The 18,845-nt window shown below is 49.3% G+C and overlaps 1 protein-coding gene across 5 annotated transcripts in view; it reads right to left on the minus strand.

Annotated features, from left to right (window-relative positions):
* KIRREL3 (kirre like nephrin family adhesion molecule 3) overlaps positions 1 to 18,845 on the minus strand; it is a 553,211-nt gene that overhangs the window by 109,991 nt on the left and 424,375 nt on the right. For all 5 annotated transcript variants that reach the window (XM_023239293.2, XM_023239292.2, XM_023239294.2 and 2 more), the window contains exon 3: positions 15,648 to 15,725. In XM_023239293.2, the coding sequence (XP_023095061.1) occupies positions 15,648 to 15,725 (78 nt within the window). The remainder of the gene's footprint in view (positions 1 to 15,647; positions 15,726 to 18,845) is intronic.

The following is an 18,845-nucleotide window of genomic DNA, read 5'->3' on the forward strand; positions in this document are numbered from 1 at the left end:
TGTTTACTCGATAGTTCCCCGTAAGCACAAGAGAGCGCTTGAGCTGTGTAGTTAGTTTCCTCTTCAGAAAGCAGAGACTGGCTGTACTCTGTCCTCCAGCTGCCCCCAGCTGTGCTCCAAAAACAGACAGGAACCTGACAGGACATCTGCTTCTTGCCTCGGGCACAGGCTTTGCCCCACCTGCAGACCACAATCAGCCAGAGAAACCTCTGATACTCCCGGGCACCCCTGGGGCTGAGATCAGGTCCACGAGCAATAATTCAGGGCAAGAGTCGTCCACAGCTAGGCAGAGGCACCGGGCATTTTTGATCCTACCCTGCTGCATCCCCATTCAGAAGCTTTTTTGCAGAGGCCCACCCCCTACACTAGCTTTCTTGCTGAGTCCTGGGCTGGGTGAATAATGACTTCCATTCCCTGCATGGCTGGGGGCTCTGGCCTTTGCGACACCATAGTGCTGAGCCTCTTATCTGTTCTGAGACCGCCCAAGGAGGACCAGCTGCTGCCCGGAGAGGCCCTTCTGCTGGGGCATGGGATCAGGGGCAGCGAATGGGAGTTTTTTCCCAGGCCCCATTCCCGCCTGCCCCCAGGACATCCCTATTTTCCAGCCAGGAGTGCAGCAGCTCCTCTAATAGAAGAGTTACTCCCGGCTGCGCTAGAGGGAACAGAGGCGCTCTCAGGCCTCTTCCCCTAAATGCAACAATATTTGGTAACACTTGGCGTCTTGGGGAGAGAATTCATGTCCGTAATTAGTTACTGTATATCACCGTTAGTACTCTGCTCAGGATTTACTGGGCAAATACCATTTAACTACACAATAACTACAGGTCCTTGCTGCTTATTGGGTAATTTACTAAGGCTGGGGGAATGGGGCAGGAGGGACTCTGAATAGGAGGCATTGTAACCCCTTGAATCAAACTTTATGAGTTTGGGTTTGGCAGGGAGGTGGCTGCCGGCAGCCAGCTCTCATTGCTTTGTTTTGCAGAGTTGGCTGGCAGACTGCTTCCTTCCCTTTATTTATTGCAGGAGAGGTCTGGGACTGGGGTCTGAGGCTGCCCAGAGCTACGGAGGGCCTTTTGGTAGAGAGGGTCTTTGGCTGAGCACAAAGGAACCCAGCAGGAACCTAGGCTTGGTGTCCTGGGGGCTCCATCCATCCTTCCATTTACTCCCTCGTGGGGCCTCTTTTTGTATCTGGGCCAGTGGGTGGGGAGTACACACGGGGAACTGCCCTTGGCTGACACTATCACGATAATCCTAAACCCTCTCTTCTCTCTTAAGTGCCACGTTGGTTGGGAAGCAGCCATGCCCGGACACTTGGCTGGAATTCCCAGCCTTGATCTGCTTGAGCAAAGTCTGTCTTTGTTTGGCCATGCACTGTCTAAACTCCCCTAACCTATTTAGACCACGGAGAGGGGAAGGGACGCAATAATGAAAAACTCAACGTGCAACATTGCCTTACGCAATCTAATAAATTACTCGGTACCCGGCTGCCAGCTCAGACTAAGCCCGATATTGCCTGCAGTAATTATTTGGATCAAATGCAGTTTATCTGCTTCATATTTGTGCTTCTGTGCTCAGTGGTAACTTATAAATGTCATTGTGGTGTTTATTTGTTATAATGAAACTTAATGGCGTTGGAAGCCAGGAGCAGAGCGGGTGGGGCGGCAGGTTTAAAACAATCTCTTCATCTCTGGAGAAAGAATGAGGCAAGATAACATGGAACTGCCCCGGAGGGAGGAGATTTGCAGAGATGGTCATGTCCTCGTGCTGTGCGGTGGGCAGAGAGGGCCAGGGAAGATCTGGCTAGGTTTAATCCCGGCACTGCCCCATCTGATGTCTTTCCTCCATCTTCTAAGGGTGTTTCACGGGTAGGATGTGTTTCATGTTCACACCACCCAATGGGTCGCACAGATAAGACATACAGGCTGTCCAGGGGCTTGAGAGGCTAAAGTCCTATTGGATGGGGATGGAAATGAACACCCCAGGGTGACTGTATTATGGAGGACAGACCATCAGACAGAGGCTGGGAGAAGAGAGTGGGGACAGAAAACAAAGGGAGGGTATCCTGGGGAGCCAAAAGAGGGCACCGCGAGGCTTTCCTCTTTGGGTGAGGAAGCAGCACTAGCGATAAGAAGCACAAAGCATGGACAGAACAGGGAAGAGCTGGCTGGAGGTGGAGGCAGGGCGCCCCACTGACTCTGCAGAAGCAGTATGGACAAGGACGGGCCATTTAATGTAGAATAAAGGGCTTTGGCTTCATACAGCTCTGGACTCTGCCATTGACTAGCTATCCAGCTTTGGGCAAGTTATTTATCCTTCCAGAGTTTCGTTTCCTTATGTGGAAAATGGGAGTAGTAACAGATACCTCTCAGATGGCCGTGACGATAAGTGAGGTGATGTGTATAAAATGATGAACACGGTGCATGGCACACAGCAAATGATAAATAAGCGGCCGTGGCGGCGACTGGCGCATAGTAGGTGTTCAATAAATGTCTGCTGAGTGAATAAATGAATAACACTTCCCACCTGTGTGCATTATAAAGCCCTCTTCCAAACAGCTGGGCTTGGATTGAGACCTCACAGACACGCAAGGCTGATCTTATCATCCCCATTTTATAGTGTGAACCTGGAGGAGAATGGTTATGGTAACTTGTTCAAGGCTACTCAGCTGGTACATGTGTGGGCATTGGCTCTTCTGCGTCCCAGAGCAGGATTATCTCCGCCAGTCACGGGGGACAGCTCCCCATCTATGCTGAGAGACTGAGCTCTTTCCTCCTGACCAACTGCCCTGCTCCCTGGAGCCCAGTCACACGGCCTGCAGTGACCTCCCCAGTTGAACCTGGTTGCAGAGGTTAAGTTGGGGTCTTTCCGTCCATTTTATCTTAATACTACATTTAGTGTTTACTCATGAAATATTCATTTTCTCCCCTCAGCGACATGCTCATACAAGGCTCCTAACATCATAAATATGGATGAAAATTATTGCCATTGTTATTTCTCCCACCAGCCAGCTCCCTCCCCCCGCACACTCCCTGTTTTGATCTCAGCAAAATGGGACTGAATTGAGGGTTTTAGCCTGGAACTCTCGTAGTAATGCCTTGCATCTTGTGGTGCTTTGTGCTTTCTCAAAGAACCTGTATGAGCATCACGCGTATGCCCATTTTGCAGATGAGAAAGCCTAGGTCAAGAGAGATCAAGGTCAAGGCCACACACCTAGTCAGGAACCAAACTTACTTTTAAAAACATTTATTTGTTGACTGTTTGACTTGTGATGAAATGTTCTCTGGGAAACTGAATGTGTTTGTTTCATGTAAAGAAATAGGAGCACCATCTTATTTGTATTGTACTTTACAATGTGCTATTTTTCTGGTCCTCACAAGGCAGGCTTGAGTTTTGCCTATCTGACAAAACTCACACAAGTTGGCGGCAGATCTGGGCCTTAAACCATCATTTCCCAAAATGGATTCCAAGGAACATTAGTCCTAAAACACGCTCTAAGGAAAACCGTTTTGTAGTCAAACAAGTTTGGGAAACTCTGCGAACCATATACCCCTTTCAGTGGTTCCCTGTGCCCTTTGGCATATTAAAATCTCTGATGCGTTCTGTAGGATGGACCTGTTTAGTGGGGGCTGACCCAGCTTCTCCCCGCCCCGCCCCGCCCCCGCTTATTTAACCATGGAGCCTGGTTTTCATGGAAAACCTATTACCATGCTCCAGGGAAATGTGTATGACTGGTCCCTCTTCCTCTTTCTGAAGGCATGGGCTTTAGAGCAGGGCTGGGAGAGGAGAGGCTGAGGACAGGGTGGAAAGCATGCTTGTGGAGCCACCATAACTGAGGTACCCCCTCCCCATGCTTTCTCTCCTCCTTCCTACACCCCTAAGGCAGTGAATTCCAGACAATTCACTCAGTGTTAGGTGTAGTCAGTCCAGCCTATATCTGAGGCAGGGTTAGAGGGGCGCCCTGATGGCTGATGGGGGGTCTCCATGGGCAGCGTAACGCAGGGAGATATGGGAGACAGTGGTCAGTGGCCATGAGGGAGAAGTCTACACGGGTCCATGACAGGCGCTCGGTCATGGTGATGGAGGGAGTCACCCCACCCTCATCTCCCAAATACACAAAGCTACCTGAGGCAGAGCGGAGATAAGAAGACCAGGGTCTGAGTTTTAGCTTCACCAGGTAATAGCTGGATGCCTTTGGGTAGATGACTTAATCTTTCTGAGCCTCTGTTTATGCTCAAAATGGAGATAACATACCTACTTTGTGATGTGATGAGGATTACACGATGTAAGTGTGTGTAAGTGCCTCCCTGTGTCTCTGTAGATTAGCTCCCCACCCTTCTCCTGATTTCTCAGGGTCCCCCAGTATTACTCAAGTCAGAACCAGTGGCTTGCCCCACCTCTCTGCTCTAAGAACATATCGCCCATATACTTCCATAGCTCTCCCATCACCCTGCCTTCTGCTATTTTATTATATGCCTGTCTCCCCACTGGACTCAAAATTCTCCGAGAGCTGCAGCCAACTGTGTCAGACGGCCTGCCTCCCTTGCCGTATTCCTGACTCTTGACCACTTTAGTGCCCGAAGGCTAACTGCTAATCCCCGGTATCGGCAACCTGAGGTCTCTCTTAAGCCAGAGGACACTCGGCCTCATGGAGGGCAGGCCAGAAGTGCCAGGGAATTTATAAACCCACCCCAACAGGTCACAACCAGTTACTGACAGGAGCTAGCAGACCCATTCCTCACTCTTTGGGTGGTCCAAATTTGAGGTGTAAATGCCACCTCCCTTCTCTGGCATTCCCACTGGGGGTGGACTCCAGCCACCCAGTCTAGTAGCCGGCTTGATGAGACCGCCTGTGTTGGATGCCCTCCCTTTCCCGTGTCGATTCCCTGTCATCCTTCTGACACTCTCTGGACCTCCCAGATGGACCATTGTAGGCAAGACCTTGCTCAGGGCCTGTGGCTGGCTGAACCTGAGCTAAGATGAGGCATCCTCTCTCTGTCATTCATCTCCACGTCTCCCACAGCACTCGGCACACAGCAGGTGCCTGATAAATCTTCTCTGAATCAGACAGAAACGAGCCAGAGGAATAGATGGGGGAGGAATGTAGTCCAGGGGGCAGGCCAGGGGGCGGGGCCCAAGGATCCCATTGCAGAATGGCTCCTCCCCTCCTCTCTTCCTTGAGGTCAGACTCCCTCCTCTGTACCTGCTCCGGTCAAAGCTCTGGGTGCAGAGTCCCCAGTGTCCAGCCACCGTCCTTCCTCAGGGAGAGGAGAACAGCTTGGTATAGTGTTTGAGATTCGTTCGTGAATAATGGTTGAGAAGTGCTGTTCTTTAGTATGAAGAATAGTGGTTATTCCTGGCACATTTGACTTGGAGGTGGGGAGTATTACATTGCTCTATTTATCCCACACTCTGTACGCAGTTACTGAAACTGTCGCCGTGTCCTATATTCCATAGGCCATTATGTGTATTTCAAACCATTATATAAATGGACTTGATTTGGTACTTCTGAATGTCATTAAACTCCTCCTATACCAGTAACAACACAGTTTCCATAGAAACTAATACATTTGAGAAGGAAAGGCACAGGGAAGAAAGCAGATGGAACAAGGGGGAAAAATGCGTCCGTCCGATTATTATTTCCAGAACGCAGGACCCAGGGACGTGACGTGGCCACTCCACGGAGATGGGGCAAGCTCCTTCAGGTTTTTATTGACTCTCCTTTGATAAGAGCCGTGGATAATTCATCTCAGCCTGAACTTGCTCATTCCAGCACACAGCTCTAAAAACTTTATGGCACCGCAGGCCATTAAGCACGCTCATTTATTCAGACTCTTTCACCCTAGGGAGAGGGGTGGAGGGAGGGTCTTGGCATTCAGGGATGAAGCTTTTGGAGCTCACTGAGGATGGAGGGAAGGGAGGCAGAGAGAAGGAAGGAAGCCCCCTCAGGACACAGTGCGCAGAGGGTGAGACCCCAGGATTTTGCCAGTGGCTGTCACCTAAGTCACTTGGTTCCATGGCCATCAGTGCAGTTAGATGATAAACTGTAGATGTTCGGGGGTTGAAGGGGTTGAAGCCCTTTGTGAGAGCCTGGCCGAGGAGGTGCCCATGGGCTTGGTAGACAGCAAGTTTTCCCTCTCTGGAGGGATGCAAACATAGGTTGCAATGGCCTCACAAAACAAGTATGAGGGCGCTCCTGGGCAGTACTCACTTGGCCTAGAGTTTGACTGGATTCCCTTTATCTCCTCCTGTGCATAGCTGGTTACAGCAATTGTGCCATTGTATGTTAATTGCCGCGATATCCTTGGAGGCAGGAATTGTGTCATTACACACCGAGGGCCTACCTAGCACAGGGCGAGGCACTGGTGACTAAGGGAGCGCACAGCACCACAGCATTCACAAGTGTTCCTGTGCATTGGTACTTGGCGGGGATACCGACCATCAGAAGGGGGTGTGGACTGGGTGATCTTTGGTCCCTTCTGGCCTTGAGCACCTCAGATGATATGGTTCTAAACTGCTCTGACCATGCCTGGGATTAGAATCTAGATTCTTCTGACTCCCCAGCTACAGTGCTTAGCCAGCAAGCATACTAACCACAACGCTGAAAGGAAAAACGAAAACAAAACAACCGCAGTAGCAGCTTGGTATGAAATATATGCAGTCTCCCCCAAGGGGCGGGCAAAGTTCCTGAGGACGGGGCTGTGTCCAGCCTCTCTGAGGTTCCTAAGCCAGGCACAGTGCTGGGCTCACAGGGGGCGATGGCTCTACTCTCTCTGCATCATGTCCACATCAAAGAACCTACTCCCCTTCCTTTTCTCTTTGCTTCTCGTCTCTTTCAAAACACAGCCTCAACCCATATTTTGTGGGCAGACTTCCCTGATTGGTCCACCCAGCCCTGTGACTCCCCGACTTCCAAGACTCAGCATGGTAAAGAGACAGGAGGACCCCACCTAGGGTCAGAAGCCTGGGTTCAAGTCTTGGCTCTATCGCTTGCAGGCTGAGATACTCAGGGCAAGTCACATGACTTTCCTGAGTCTCAGTTTCCTCCTCCTCACGTGATCTGTAATGTTTCTTCTAGGGGTCCCTGATTCTCAGATCACTCAGTCCCAGCATCTTGGGAGCCACCGACCAGGGGCGGAGAAGGTTACTTCCCTCGCTCTTCCTTCAATGTCTATGCTGTACAAACGTTATGCTAGGGTCCTGGGATGTAGTGGAGACCCAACGGAGCTTACAGATTAAGGGAAGGGTAGGGAAGACAAGTATTAGTTAAATAATGGCAATAAGAACTTATATGTACAGACTGAGCTAAGAAGGACCAGTAGAGACAGAGGCCTTGTAGCAGACGGGCCATTCCTGTTTGAGGAGCTGAAAGAGGCTGATGTGTCTGGGGTACAGTGTTAAGGGGACAAAGATGAGGACTGGATCATTTATAGCCTTGTAAAATATGCTGAAGATTTTGACATTTTTTCTAAAAGCAATACAAAGCCATTCACATGTTTTCAAGAGGACTGTGACATCAGATTTGCATTTTGAAATATTGCTCTGGCTGAAGTGTGGAAAACGAATTGAGGGGGAAGGCGGGGGCATAGTGGGTGCAAGGAATCTGCTAGGAGAGCGCTTCAGTAGTCCAGTGAGGAACAGTGGTGATGGGGACAAGGGCAGTGGCCGGGAGGTGAACACAGGTGGTTGGACTCAAGAGACATTTGGGAGGTGACATTTCTAGGTCTTGCTGAGAACTGGATGTGGATGAGGGAAAAGGAAGTTAAGAACATTTTTTTTAACATTTATTTATTTTTGAGAGAGAGAGAGGAGTAGAGAGAGAGAGGGAGACACAGAACCTGAAGCAGGCTCCAGGCTCCAAGCTGTCAGCACAGAGCCTGACGTAGGGCTCCAACCCACAAACCACAAGATCATGACCTGAGCTGAAGTCAGAGGCTTAACCGACTGAGCCACCCAGGTGCCCCAAGGAAAAGGAAGTTTAGAAAGGAGCTGGGCAGGGTCTGTGGCCAAGGACCACCTTAGATAAGCAGGTTTCCCAGTAGGAATGGTGGCTGGAGGCATGGGACCCAGAAAAGTCTCTGGAATTCTCCATCAGGTCACGGAAGGAGGATGGCAATGGCGAGTCTCTTGTTCCAAAATGCCAAGTGAATTAAGTAACAATCATAAAGTGCCCTGGAAATCTGCGTCTTGCCATAAATAATAAACAGGAACGTTATACAAATAACCAGCTTTGCAGCCCCAGTGGAAGAAAACACATCAGTAAGAAAAATGAAATAAGAAAAAATGCACCCAAAAGCCCCAACGAACAAAATGACAGTATTAGCCAACATCCTGGGGGCTCTTGCAGGCAGTGAAAGAATAGTCTCTGGAAGCTGTGGGGCCTCAGCATAAGCCAGCCTGCCGTGGCTGCACCAGCCAGAGCGGCAGGGGTTCAGAAGTCATCAGACCCATTCTCCACTAGATCAGGTCCCTGGGCCAGGGTCCTGCTGCCCCTCTGTTCTGAAAAAAAAAGTGCAGACTATCCTGTAGGCCTGCTTGACTGCCTCATTGCCACCCAGGGCACAGCTGACATGGGCCTGAATTCACTCTCAGAGAACAGACAGGAAAAAGAAACACAGGTCTGCCTTCTGAGGCAGCTGAGCAAAGCCAGCCCATCAATACCCTGGTCCTGGTTCCTTTGGTGACCAGAGCATTTAAAATTAGGGGGTGAGTGGTGAGAATAGGGTGTGCGCAGCATGCTGGGAGCCAAGATAGATTTTTTTTTTTTTGAATCGTCGCATTTCAAAGGCTTAGCGATGATCATATCCAACATTATTCACTTTCATACACGAGAAGGTTGACATCTGGATGTTCAGGGACTTGCCCAAGGTCACACAGCTGGCTCCGTATGTTTAGGTGCGCCTTCTACTACACTGATGGGGGCACCTCTTTTTCTTACCAACTCTGTTAAGGGAGAGACAGGAAACAGGGGGTATTTTAGGCAAATTTCTGTGAACTGGGGAACAGGGGTGCGGAAAGAAAGGATAGACTCCATGCCGGCACAGATAGTTCAGAGAGCTGCTGAAGACTCCTGGGCTCCCATCCTCCCGGAGTTCCCACCCCCGCGCATGGGTGAGAGGTGAGGACGGGCAGAGGGCATCGTGGTGGAGGTGTGTTTGCGTTGAGTCTGGACTAGGAGGACGGCGCAGCCCAGGAGCTGCAGGGCACGCATGAGCCTGTAGGGGGCCTCCATCTGTGGGACCGGCTTTCTCCTTCCCGGGGGTTCGAGCCCCTCCCCAGGGGCCCAGAGGTCTCCAGTGAACAGAAGCTGCCTTTGCTAATCACTTGCATTTGTTTCTTCCTAGGAAGATGAAAACGACAGCGCTAGGAGGCATTTCTGCTTTCCCTTCACTGAGCTGGGAGAAGCAATCGGTCACTGCGGAAAGTCCTGGAAAACCCCCGCCCTGCCAGCTGTGCGCCGCAGAGGGTGCGCCTGTGGGGAGGAGGCAGGGCCTCCCGCGCAGGCGCACCTTGGCCTCAGAAAACTGGCAGGAAGGAAGGCCAGGACTTTGCTGTCTCCTTTCTTCTCCATTAAACATCCTCTTCCTCATTTCCCCTTCTCAAGAGTCCTAGGGGCTAATAGAGTTTTCTGGTTCCTTAGAAATGATCTTCCCTGGTCTACGTCTCTCAGTCCTGGCCTTTCCTGATTTCCTCCCACACCACCTGGAGACTTCTGTGTTCTGCCCCCCTTCCCCCAGCCCCTCCCACTTTCTCTGTATCTTCAGCTGCCCTGAAAACCAAACCAAGTTAAAGCGTTAGGGGCTTCCCTTCTGTTCATGGCCCGAGCCTCCTCTTTTGGAATTCCAAGAGCACTGGGCTGGATGTCAGGAGACCCGGAATGTGGTCCTGGCTCTTCCGGCAACTTCCCATTGAGCCTAGGCAAGCCACTCAACGATCCTGGGCCTCCCTGAGTTGGTGGTCGCCCTATAACTCTAGGGTTGTTGAAGTTCTAACACAGAGGAATACCAAGCTTTTCAAGAGGCAGGCAGCGCCCCTCAGCAGATGCCATGTGAAAGCTTTCTATCCTGCCTATGAATAGTGTCAACCCTGGGTAGGCAATGTGCATTGACAAGGTGAGTGGTTCTGGCTGGGATCTCCAGGAAAACTGGAGAGAGCCAGTTTTGAGAAGAGCCAGGAAAAGGGAAGGGACTACAGGTGTGTGTGTGTGTGTGTGTGTGTGTGTGTGTGTGTGTGTGTGTGTGTCAGGGGTGTGGGATAAGGAAACAGTGGGAACAGTTCCCTTTGCAGATTTGGTGGGCATATCTGTCTAGAGATGCCCCGAGGATGTGGCCCAGCAGTAGATGGGGAGAGGATGGAGAGCTGGTGCAGAGAGGAGGGAGACCACCTGTGGGGACCTCCCCTCGGCTGACCTGCCCGGACCCTGGCCACCAGTAACGGGCTATTGTACCAGAATAGGAGGAGAGCTGAGAGGTAAGACTTAGGACACTCATTTTGTGGAAAGCTCCATGTCAATTTGCTCTGCCTGGTGGCTCTTTCTCAAGACCCACCTTACACCTGTGGATGACTTCGTGTATCCCTCTGTTGTCAGTCAGGGCACTGATTCATTAGTTACATTACAATTGATGGACTACTCCTTATGTGTGAGACACTGGGCAAAGGCCCACGGGTAGGCGAGGAACATCTTTGCCTAACTCTTAGATGGGACAGACAGCCTAATCAATAATCCCCAATTAGAGTAAGTGCCACAAAATAAATAAGCCGGTTGCCACGATGGAGCATAATGGTGGGGGAAGAGGGGCATCTAATTTAGGTAAGGCAGTCCGGAAGGATTTCTTTATGAAGGTGACAATAACATGGGGAGGTACCTGTGTGTTTGAACTGTGGGCTCCTTGAGGGCAGGGATGATGTCTTATTTCCTGTGAAAGCTCCAGTGCTTAGAACAGTGTCTGGCATTTATTATACCAATTGGTATTATTTTTATGGTAGGTGTTCAATGAACTTTTGATGAATAAATAAATGATCTCTTTCCAGCAGTTCCTATTTAAAGCACCATGTGCTTAATCACATGAAGACAATTATGTCGAACACACCTGATATTCTTACGCCTAATCTGTCTTTATTTCCTCCTCTCTCGTCTGCCCTTCACTGAATTTTGTTTGTGTCTCCATGTGATGCCTCAGATGTGTTGAGTCCAAACAGGAAAGAACACACACACCCCTCCCCCCCCAACACATTACCCACCAAATGCTGCAGATTCTACCCGAGAAGCTATTAAGCGCTCCCAAATAGAGCAAACCTCTCATTGACTATCACATGCCTCCTTAAACGATCTTTGAATAGTGTTTTCTTTTTATTGCTTTGTGTAGTTTAACAGCACCAATTGCGATTACTCTAGCTGATGATAAACCCCAGATCTATAAAACTCCTGTTCATTCATTATTTTTTCTCTTGCTCCTTCTCAAGCTATTATTATTATTATTATTATTTTTTAGACTGTAGCAAGGAGTAGGGGGAGGGAAGAGGAAGAAGGAGATAAAAAGATACCAAATTAACAAGGAGACAGATGAAATAGGAGACCACTTCTCTTCCAGTGACAGACACCCTATTAGATACTGCTAAAACAGAACAAATATGCTTTAATACGGAACAAGTAGGTCTTTTATATTTATTCTAAATTGGAAATATTATGATCACCACCTTATCTTTAATGGGAGAAGCAGCTAATTGTTCCAATATCTCACTAATTCCAGCATCTGGGAGAAAATTATTTTTTACCATTTTACCAATTGTTCAATTTATACCTAGGTGTGGACAGCGATTTCTGTTTCTTGATCTATGTCATGGCTGCGATTCCAGTTCAATTATTAATAGGTGGAAGTTATAATTATTTTGAGTATTGGTACAAGATAATTATAAACCATAAAACAGCTCCCCATGCTTGCTGATGCCTTTTCTTATCCGCAGACGTGCTGGAGTTTGGGCATGCGCCTTTTAGAGACAGAGAACATGCATAATGTGGCACTTGGGGTAACAAGACTGGCTGCGATGGGGAGCAGAGGAGCCTCTGCCTCCCCCGCAGTTCCTTTCTCCTCTTCTTCCATGCCTCCCACCCTCCAGAGCCAAAGCCAGTCCATAGCCTGCATCTCCCCACTGTCTCACCCTCCTCCCATCTGGTCTATTTGTTGTTGAGATGTGGAACTCATCATATGCGGTGGCTTAGCTTGCTTGCCACCCCTTTGTCTCCTTGTTTACCCAGCAGCAGCAGCAGCAGCAGCAGCAGCAGCTACTGTGTGTGGCTGTGTGTATGTGCACGAATGTCTGTGTTGGGGAAGTTGGGAGGGGTGAGAACGACAGGCAAAGGGGGAGGCAGGGTAGGGAGTTAGCTGCTCTGTTACCCATTGGCTAATGCCTCTATTCCCTCCCTCTTTCTGAATAACTTGCTTTATTCCCAATTAATCTTCACTAGGGGGAGGGTTTTGGCAGGGGTAAGGTACCTGGGATTGCTCATTCTTAACCAAGTCCACCACAGCCAGGGGAAAAAGAATAACACATTTGGGTGGATTGCATGTGTTTGGAGAAGGGGCTCAGAGAGAAGAGGCGCTGTTTTGGTATCTTCCCATTTTGACAAGAAAAAATCTCTTTAAAATGCCATCTGCAGGGCACCTGGGTGGCTCAGCTGGTTAAGCGTCCAACTCTTGATTTTGACTCAGGTCACGATATCGCAGTTTGTGGGTTAGAGCCCCGCATCAGGCTCTGCTCTGACAGTGCGGAGCCTGCTTGGGATTCTCTCTCTCCCTTTCTCTCTGCCCCTCCCCTGCTCGTGCCCTGTCTTTTTCTCTCAAAATAAACAAACATAAAAAATTTTTAAGAATGCCATCTTAGTTTGGTTTTTGCAGACAGCAAAGCTAACTGTCCTCAGAAATAATCAGATCCTAGTCTTGGTTCCAAGTCCTCCTGTAGTCCTCCCCTCTGACTCCCTTCCTTCCCTTTTTAATTAAACAGTATCTAATCTCTACTTAATATTAAATTTTTTCCTACCATTTTTATTTTTATTTTTTTAATATGAAATTTATTGTCAAATTGGTTTCCATACAACACCCAGTGCTCATCCCAACAGGTGCCCTCCTCAATGCCCATCACCCACCCTCCCCTCCCTCCCACCCACCCACCCACCCCCCATCAACCCTCAGTTTATTCTCAGTTTTTTTTAAGTTTATTTATTTTTGAGACACAGAGAGACAGAGCATGAAGGGGGGAGGGTCAGAGAGAGAGGGAGACACAGAATCGGAAGCAGGCTCCAGGCTCTGAGCCATCAGCCCAGAGCCCGACGCGGGGCTCGAACTCACGGACCGCGAGATCGTGACCTGAGCCGAAGTCGGACGCTTAACCGACTGAGCCACCCAGGCGCCCCTTTATTCTCAGTTTTTAAGAGTCTCTTATGGCTTGGCTCTCTCCCTCTCTAACTTTTTTTTCCATTCCCCTCCCCCATGGTGTTCTTTTAAGTTTCTCAGGATCCACATAAGAGTGAAAACATATGGTATCTGTCTTTCTCTGTATGACTTATTTCACTTAGCATAACAGTCTCCAGTTCCATCCTACCACTTTTTAAATCCCTGGCTCAGAGTATTATCATTATACCTTTCTGCTATGGCAGATGCATTCAGAACCCTTGCTACATAATGAATTGCGTGTTCCCCCTGCCATTTCTGTGTTAAAGCCCCTAACCTCCAATGTGACTATATATTTGGAGACAGGGCCTTTACAAAAATAATTAAGGTTTAGCAAGTCATAAGGGTGGAGCCCTGATCAGACAGGATTAGTGTTCTTATAAGAAGAGACACCAGAGATCCAGTTCTCTCTCTCTCTGTGCCCCAGTGAGAGTACAGTGAGAAGTGGCCATCTGCAAGCCAGCCAGAGAGCTCTCACCAGAACCTCCCCCTGCTGCCACCTTGCTCTTGGACTTTCAGCCTCTAGAACTGTGAAGAAATAAGTTTCTGTGGTTAAAGCCATCTAGTCTTCAGTATATTGTTACGGCAGCCTGGGCTGACGAATATACCCCTCCCTTAGCCACTGATGAAAGGTTGTAGGGTGTGCTCATCAGCCTTGTGGCATGATTCTTTTTAGGCCCCAGGATCTGGAGTCACTATCCCTCTGCTGGGGTCAGACACTTGGAACTTGAGGTTTCTAATCCAGCCTAGCTCCTGACTTTCTGGCTTCCCCAATCCCTGCGAACCTCATTTTCAGCTTCTCTAATGAGCGTTGCCAGCAAGAGAATGTGTCTATTCAGCACTACGGACAGAGGCACCCTGTCAATTCCCACAAATTAGAAGTTACGGGCTAGCACTCTCACAAAGGTGGTATTGGGGAGGGAGGAGGTGGGCTGAGCAAGAGACAAATCAGGGAGGAAGACCACCTGGCAGGATGCGGACAATGCAGCCCCTAACCCTGGCTATGCTCAGCCATGGGGCTCCTACAAACGACAAGTGCCTTCTTGATGCTGCTGCCTTCTTACACAGGCTGCACAACGCAGGAGGGGATTCTCCTTGTACTCAGTTGTGCTGGCCTAACTCTTGTCAAACTGTCACCGTGATGGGTGCTGGTAACAAACCTACAGCTGGCAAGGTATCAGGACTGGGGAGACCATGGTGGTGTGGGTGTCACGGACCGTGGGCTGGGAGAAGAGCCAGCAAGGGAGCATGGGAAGAGGGCCTCAGAAGTTTGGTATAACTTTGGGGGTAGAGATGGTACAGGTGAGCTGCCTCCTCCATGCCTGGGATGGGAATGAGGCTCCAGGGGCTCTGGGCCTTGGGAGGGGAGGGGCCCAGCTCATGGCAAGCTGGCTGGTGGGGAGCCAAGGCTTCATTTGTCTGACTTTAATGAATAAATGGCATCCCCAGCCATTGTTTATCTACTTTTGAATCCTGACAAACAGTCTGTGGCATCTGATGGAGAGGGTTATTAGCTGCACGGAGACAGATGGCTGGGGATGAGGGGATTGGCTCTTTATTATAGCAGGCCCACAAGTGACAGCCCCCCTTTTACTTCCCAGCCTCCACATCAATGTCAATACCTTCCTAGAGCCTTCTGTGACCCAGTGAAGCCTCAGAGGAAAGACCCAGAGCAAAAGGAAGGCAGAACAGCCCATGAGTAAGAGGGAGAGATAGGGCCAGTGGAGTTGGAAAAGACAGCAGATTTCCAATTGTAAGTTCTATGAAAATAAAAGCTCTGCCTTATTCTTTACTGTTTTCCCAAGTGCCCTGTAAGGTGCTGTTTATTCAATAGGCATTCAAAAAATGTGAATGATTGAAGAGAAAGGTAGAGAGGTCTGGATTAAAAAAGATAATAGAAGCAGATTTAATTGTGCTGGGTGAGTGGTTGGGGAACAAAGGTAGGAAGGAGAGAGGAAGACAAGTAGAGGGCACAAAGGGAGTAGGGAAGATAGCAGAAGGAAACGTGCTTACCAATCAGCATGCTGTGTTTTAGGCATTAGCTACTCTTCCCCACATTACTATATAAATAGCTTCATGGAAATCCAACCGCTCTGCCCACTGTCCCAGGTTCTTCTTCCTGCTACCATAGCAGCAGGGCAGCTGCAGGGAGGATTTCACCCTCCACCTTACCCCCAAGAGTGTGGGCAGGTTCTCACTGACCTTCATTCATTCTCCGAAACTTGTCCTTGGCCATGTAGCCCAGCACCAGACAGCATCCTCTCTTCTGGAGGCCCAGCTCTGGAAGGAAAGCACACGTGAGTGAGCTTAGAAGGGATCAGGTGTCATTGAAGGCCCCTCTGCAGGGGCTATGAAGCTGCTGCCTTTATAAACAGGGCTACTTATTTAACATTTATGTAGCACTTGCGATGGTCCAGGCATCATTTTAAGCCAATAACTCCTCATTTGATCTGCACGATAACTCTGTGAGGTGCGTACCATTATCTCCATTTTATAACATCCCCGTTTACAGATGTATGGAGTAGGCAGTCTTAAATGGAAGAACCAGCTGGTGGCAAAACCAGGAGTTTGAATCTAGGCAGTATGGCTCCAGAGTCCACGCTCGTAACCACTACTCACAGGTTAATGAGGCTCTCTTTACAGGCTGGGGGCCTATACCCAGATCATGCTGTGGTTGTGATCAGGCCTGCTAAAAAAAGAGGCAGAGTCCAGCTAGTGGTGTCCGGGATGGAGCAAGGCAACCAGACACAGGGGGTGATTCAGAAGAATGACGAAGCGGTTGGGTGAATTTGGGGGAAGACGTGGGGGTGGAGGTAGGGGTAGAGGAGTCTACCTTTTGGGAGAGAGTGGGTTTCTGGGTCTGGGGATTCCCATACATTCCTATATTCCAGCACAAGGCAGTGCTGTCCTCAAGCACTTATGAGGTGTGGACTCAAGTGTGGAGCACAGGGATTGGAATGGCTAAGAGACACAAGACACAGATTCTGGTCCCACGAGACTTTGACACAACAGAAAAAATAAGGCAGGACAACGATTCTAGGTAGCAAATGCAAGAGGTTTTTTTTTTTTTTTTTTTTTTTTCACGGCATTTGGTAAATGGGTGCCCACCGTGTGTGGGCGTTGGACTAGAGTACATCTGCCTCACAAGAGAACGAGATTTCCCCTCTGGTTTTTATCCTCTAATTCTGATCTGTCTTAAGCGCTTTATGGGCTTTGAAGCAATTCTACACCAAATTCCTCTTCTGATCCCCCACAGCACCCCATGAGGTGAGCAGATAGGTTACTGCTATTCATACTATGCAGATGGGAAACCCAAAGTTCAAAGATGTCAAATGACTTCCCCGGATTATTTTAGACCCCCTGCCCCACTTCTTTGCTTGGAACTCATACAAATGTGACAGCTGCCATAAACTTGGCGAATGGACAAGGGGTATGATTTCTGGAAGAGGGAATGTGACTGCACCCCCTCCCAGGGCTTGCCAGGCTTTCTGGGCACCCAAGGGTTCCCTCCATTCGTGTCTCAGGGAAGGTGGGTCCCAGTGAGTGCTGCATTAGAGCAACTTCTCTTGGGACACTGGGTGTTTCTCTGAGCCCTGGAGGTTAACATCTAGGCTGTTAGAGCTTAGACAGGATGGGCTCATTTCTCCTCCCTACCTCTCCATCCACCTCTTGTCACCCAGGTCTACCCTCCATGGGTTGCAGGATGAAAGGGTCCATGAGAGACAGATAAGTCAAGCTTAGGGGCTCTCGCCCTAGAGAAAAACAAAGCATGGCGTTCGGTGGCAGAATGCCACGGCCCAGGGAGGTTACTAGCTTTGATCTCTTGATTCTCTAAAGGGGTTTATTAACTATCAGTAAAGAGCAGAGAAGCAGATCTGAGCGTGCCTTTTCCAAAGGCGCTCACTTCTCTTCCGTCCCTTCCACGAGCACGCTCTTCTGAAGGCACGGCCAAGCCAACCTCACTTCAAACAGCTTTACATCTCAGGCGCCCAAATTGACGATGTTAAGTTCCCTCATCCAAGGCCTTGGCTCTTTCTTCAAGGGCTCCTGCTCTGTCGAGGGCCCTGTGGATCAAAGCCCCTTTGATGTTTACTTACTATATTTGTGGATTCTTTCTAACAACCACCTTCAAGAGGCAGGAATGCAGCCTGCCAGGAGGGGGCCAGCAGAAGTACAAGCTATGAGGAGGCTCTCAGCCCCTGCGAACAATAGCCCCTTGCCTGAGACTCTGGGACTGTATAGAAGCCTCAACATGCTGACGACAGGCAGAGTTAACCAGCCCATTATAATTGCACGACCATTGTTCATCACCACAATGATAAAACTGCTGACGGTTCATATTATATTTTCCATTGACTTCTTATGCCCATCTAAAGCACATCAGCAGTGACTCCTAATGAGAAAAGGAGCTGGGGTTCCTGCAATGAGCCCAGGGAAGCATGGAGGAGTGGGGGCAGAAGGTGTTGGATGGATTTAGGCCAACATTCCTGTTGGTCTTGCTGGACCATCCCCTAAGCTCTCAAGAAAATGGAGCAGGCATAATTCTCCTAAAGATTGAGAGAGTGTGGGTGACCTGTTGAGTCCAGATCGCCTATGTTGGCTGTCTCTGCCACCCCAACTCAACCCATCGTGTGTCACATAATAGGTTGCCCCCAGGGTGACTGCCTGAGGAAAGAGGCCACATGGATGGTTATTGTAAGTAAGAGTCTCACGGACCATGTTTGATTTTCGCAAATGAGCAGGAAAAGAATTTTTTAAAAACCTGATTAATAAAAGAAATGGAGGGTGAGGCAATTTCTCAATGTATTTGGCTCATTTAATTTGACACGTGTGGGTTAGTCTTAATTATTTAGGCAGCTATATTACAAGGCGCTAATAAGCACACTGAAGAAATGTATTAAGTGAGAGGGCTCTCCAACTGAGTCCTCACTGAGAAGTGGGGAGAAGCCACTGGGATCCTTGCAAGAACGAGCAGGTTGGAGAATTAGTGAAGTGAGAATTAGATAGCTATCCACATATGAAAATTTGGGATGTTCTTTGGAGAGATTTGCAGAGCTAAATTAGAGGTCACTGGGTCCACAGGAGGAAGCAGGGCTGAGGTGGGGGAGGGGAGGAGAATGTGGAAATCCAAGAGGGGAGGAGGTGTGTTGTCAAAGGCACTGAGCAGAGAGAGGGCTGGGTGGGGCGTGGCGGGGGTGGCATCGGGAAGTAATCGCTTTGTCTTGGAGAAACTCTACCCCCGCCAAACGAAGCAGGCTCCTCTTAGGGGAAAGATGATGGACTGTGACACAAAGAATCTTTCACTTTGTGAGCTAGACCAGCCACCAGACTGCCACCTTCCTTGTCACACAAGGCTGGGACCGACAGTGGAATCAGATCACAGATGCCCATTTTAACAGC

The sequence above is a fragment of the Felis catus genome, chromosome D1, assembly GCF_018350175.1.
Source record: "Felis catus isolate Fca126 chromosome D1, F.catus_Fca126_mat1.0, whole genome shotgun sequence".
Lineage (NCBI taxonomy): Eukaryota > Metazoa > Chordata > Mammalia > Carnivora > Felidae > Felis > Felis catus.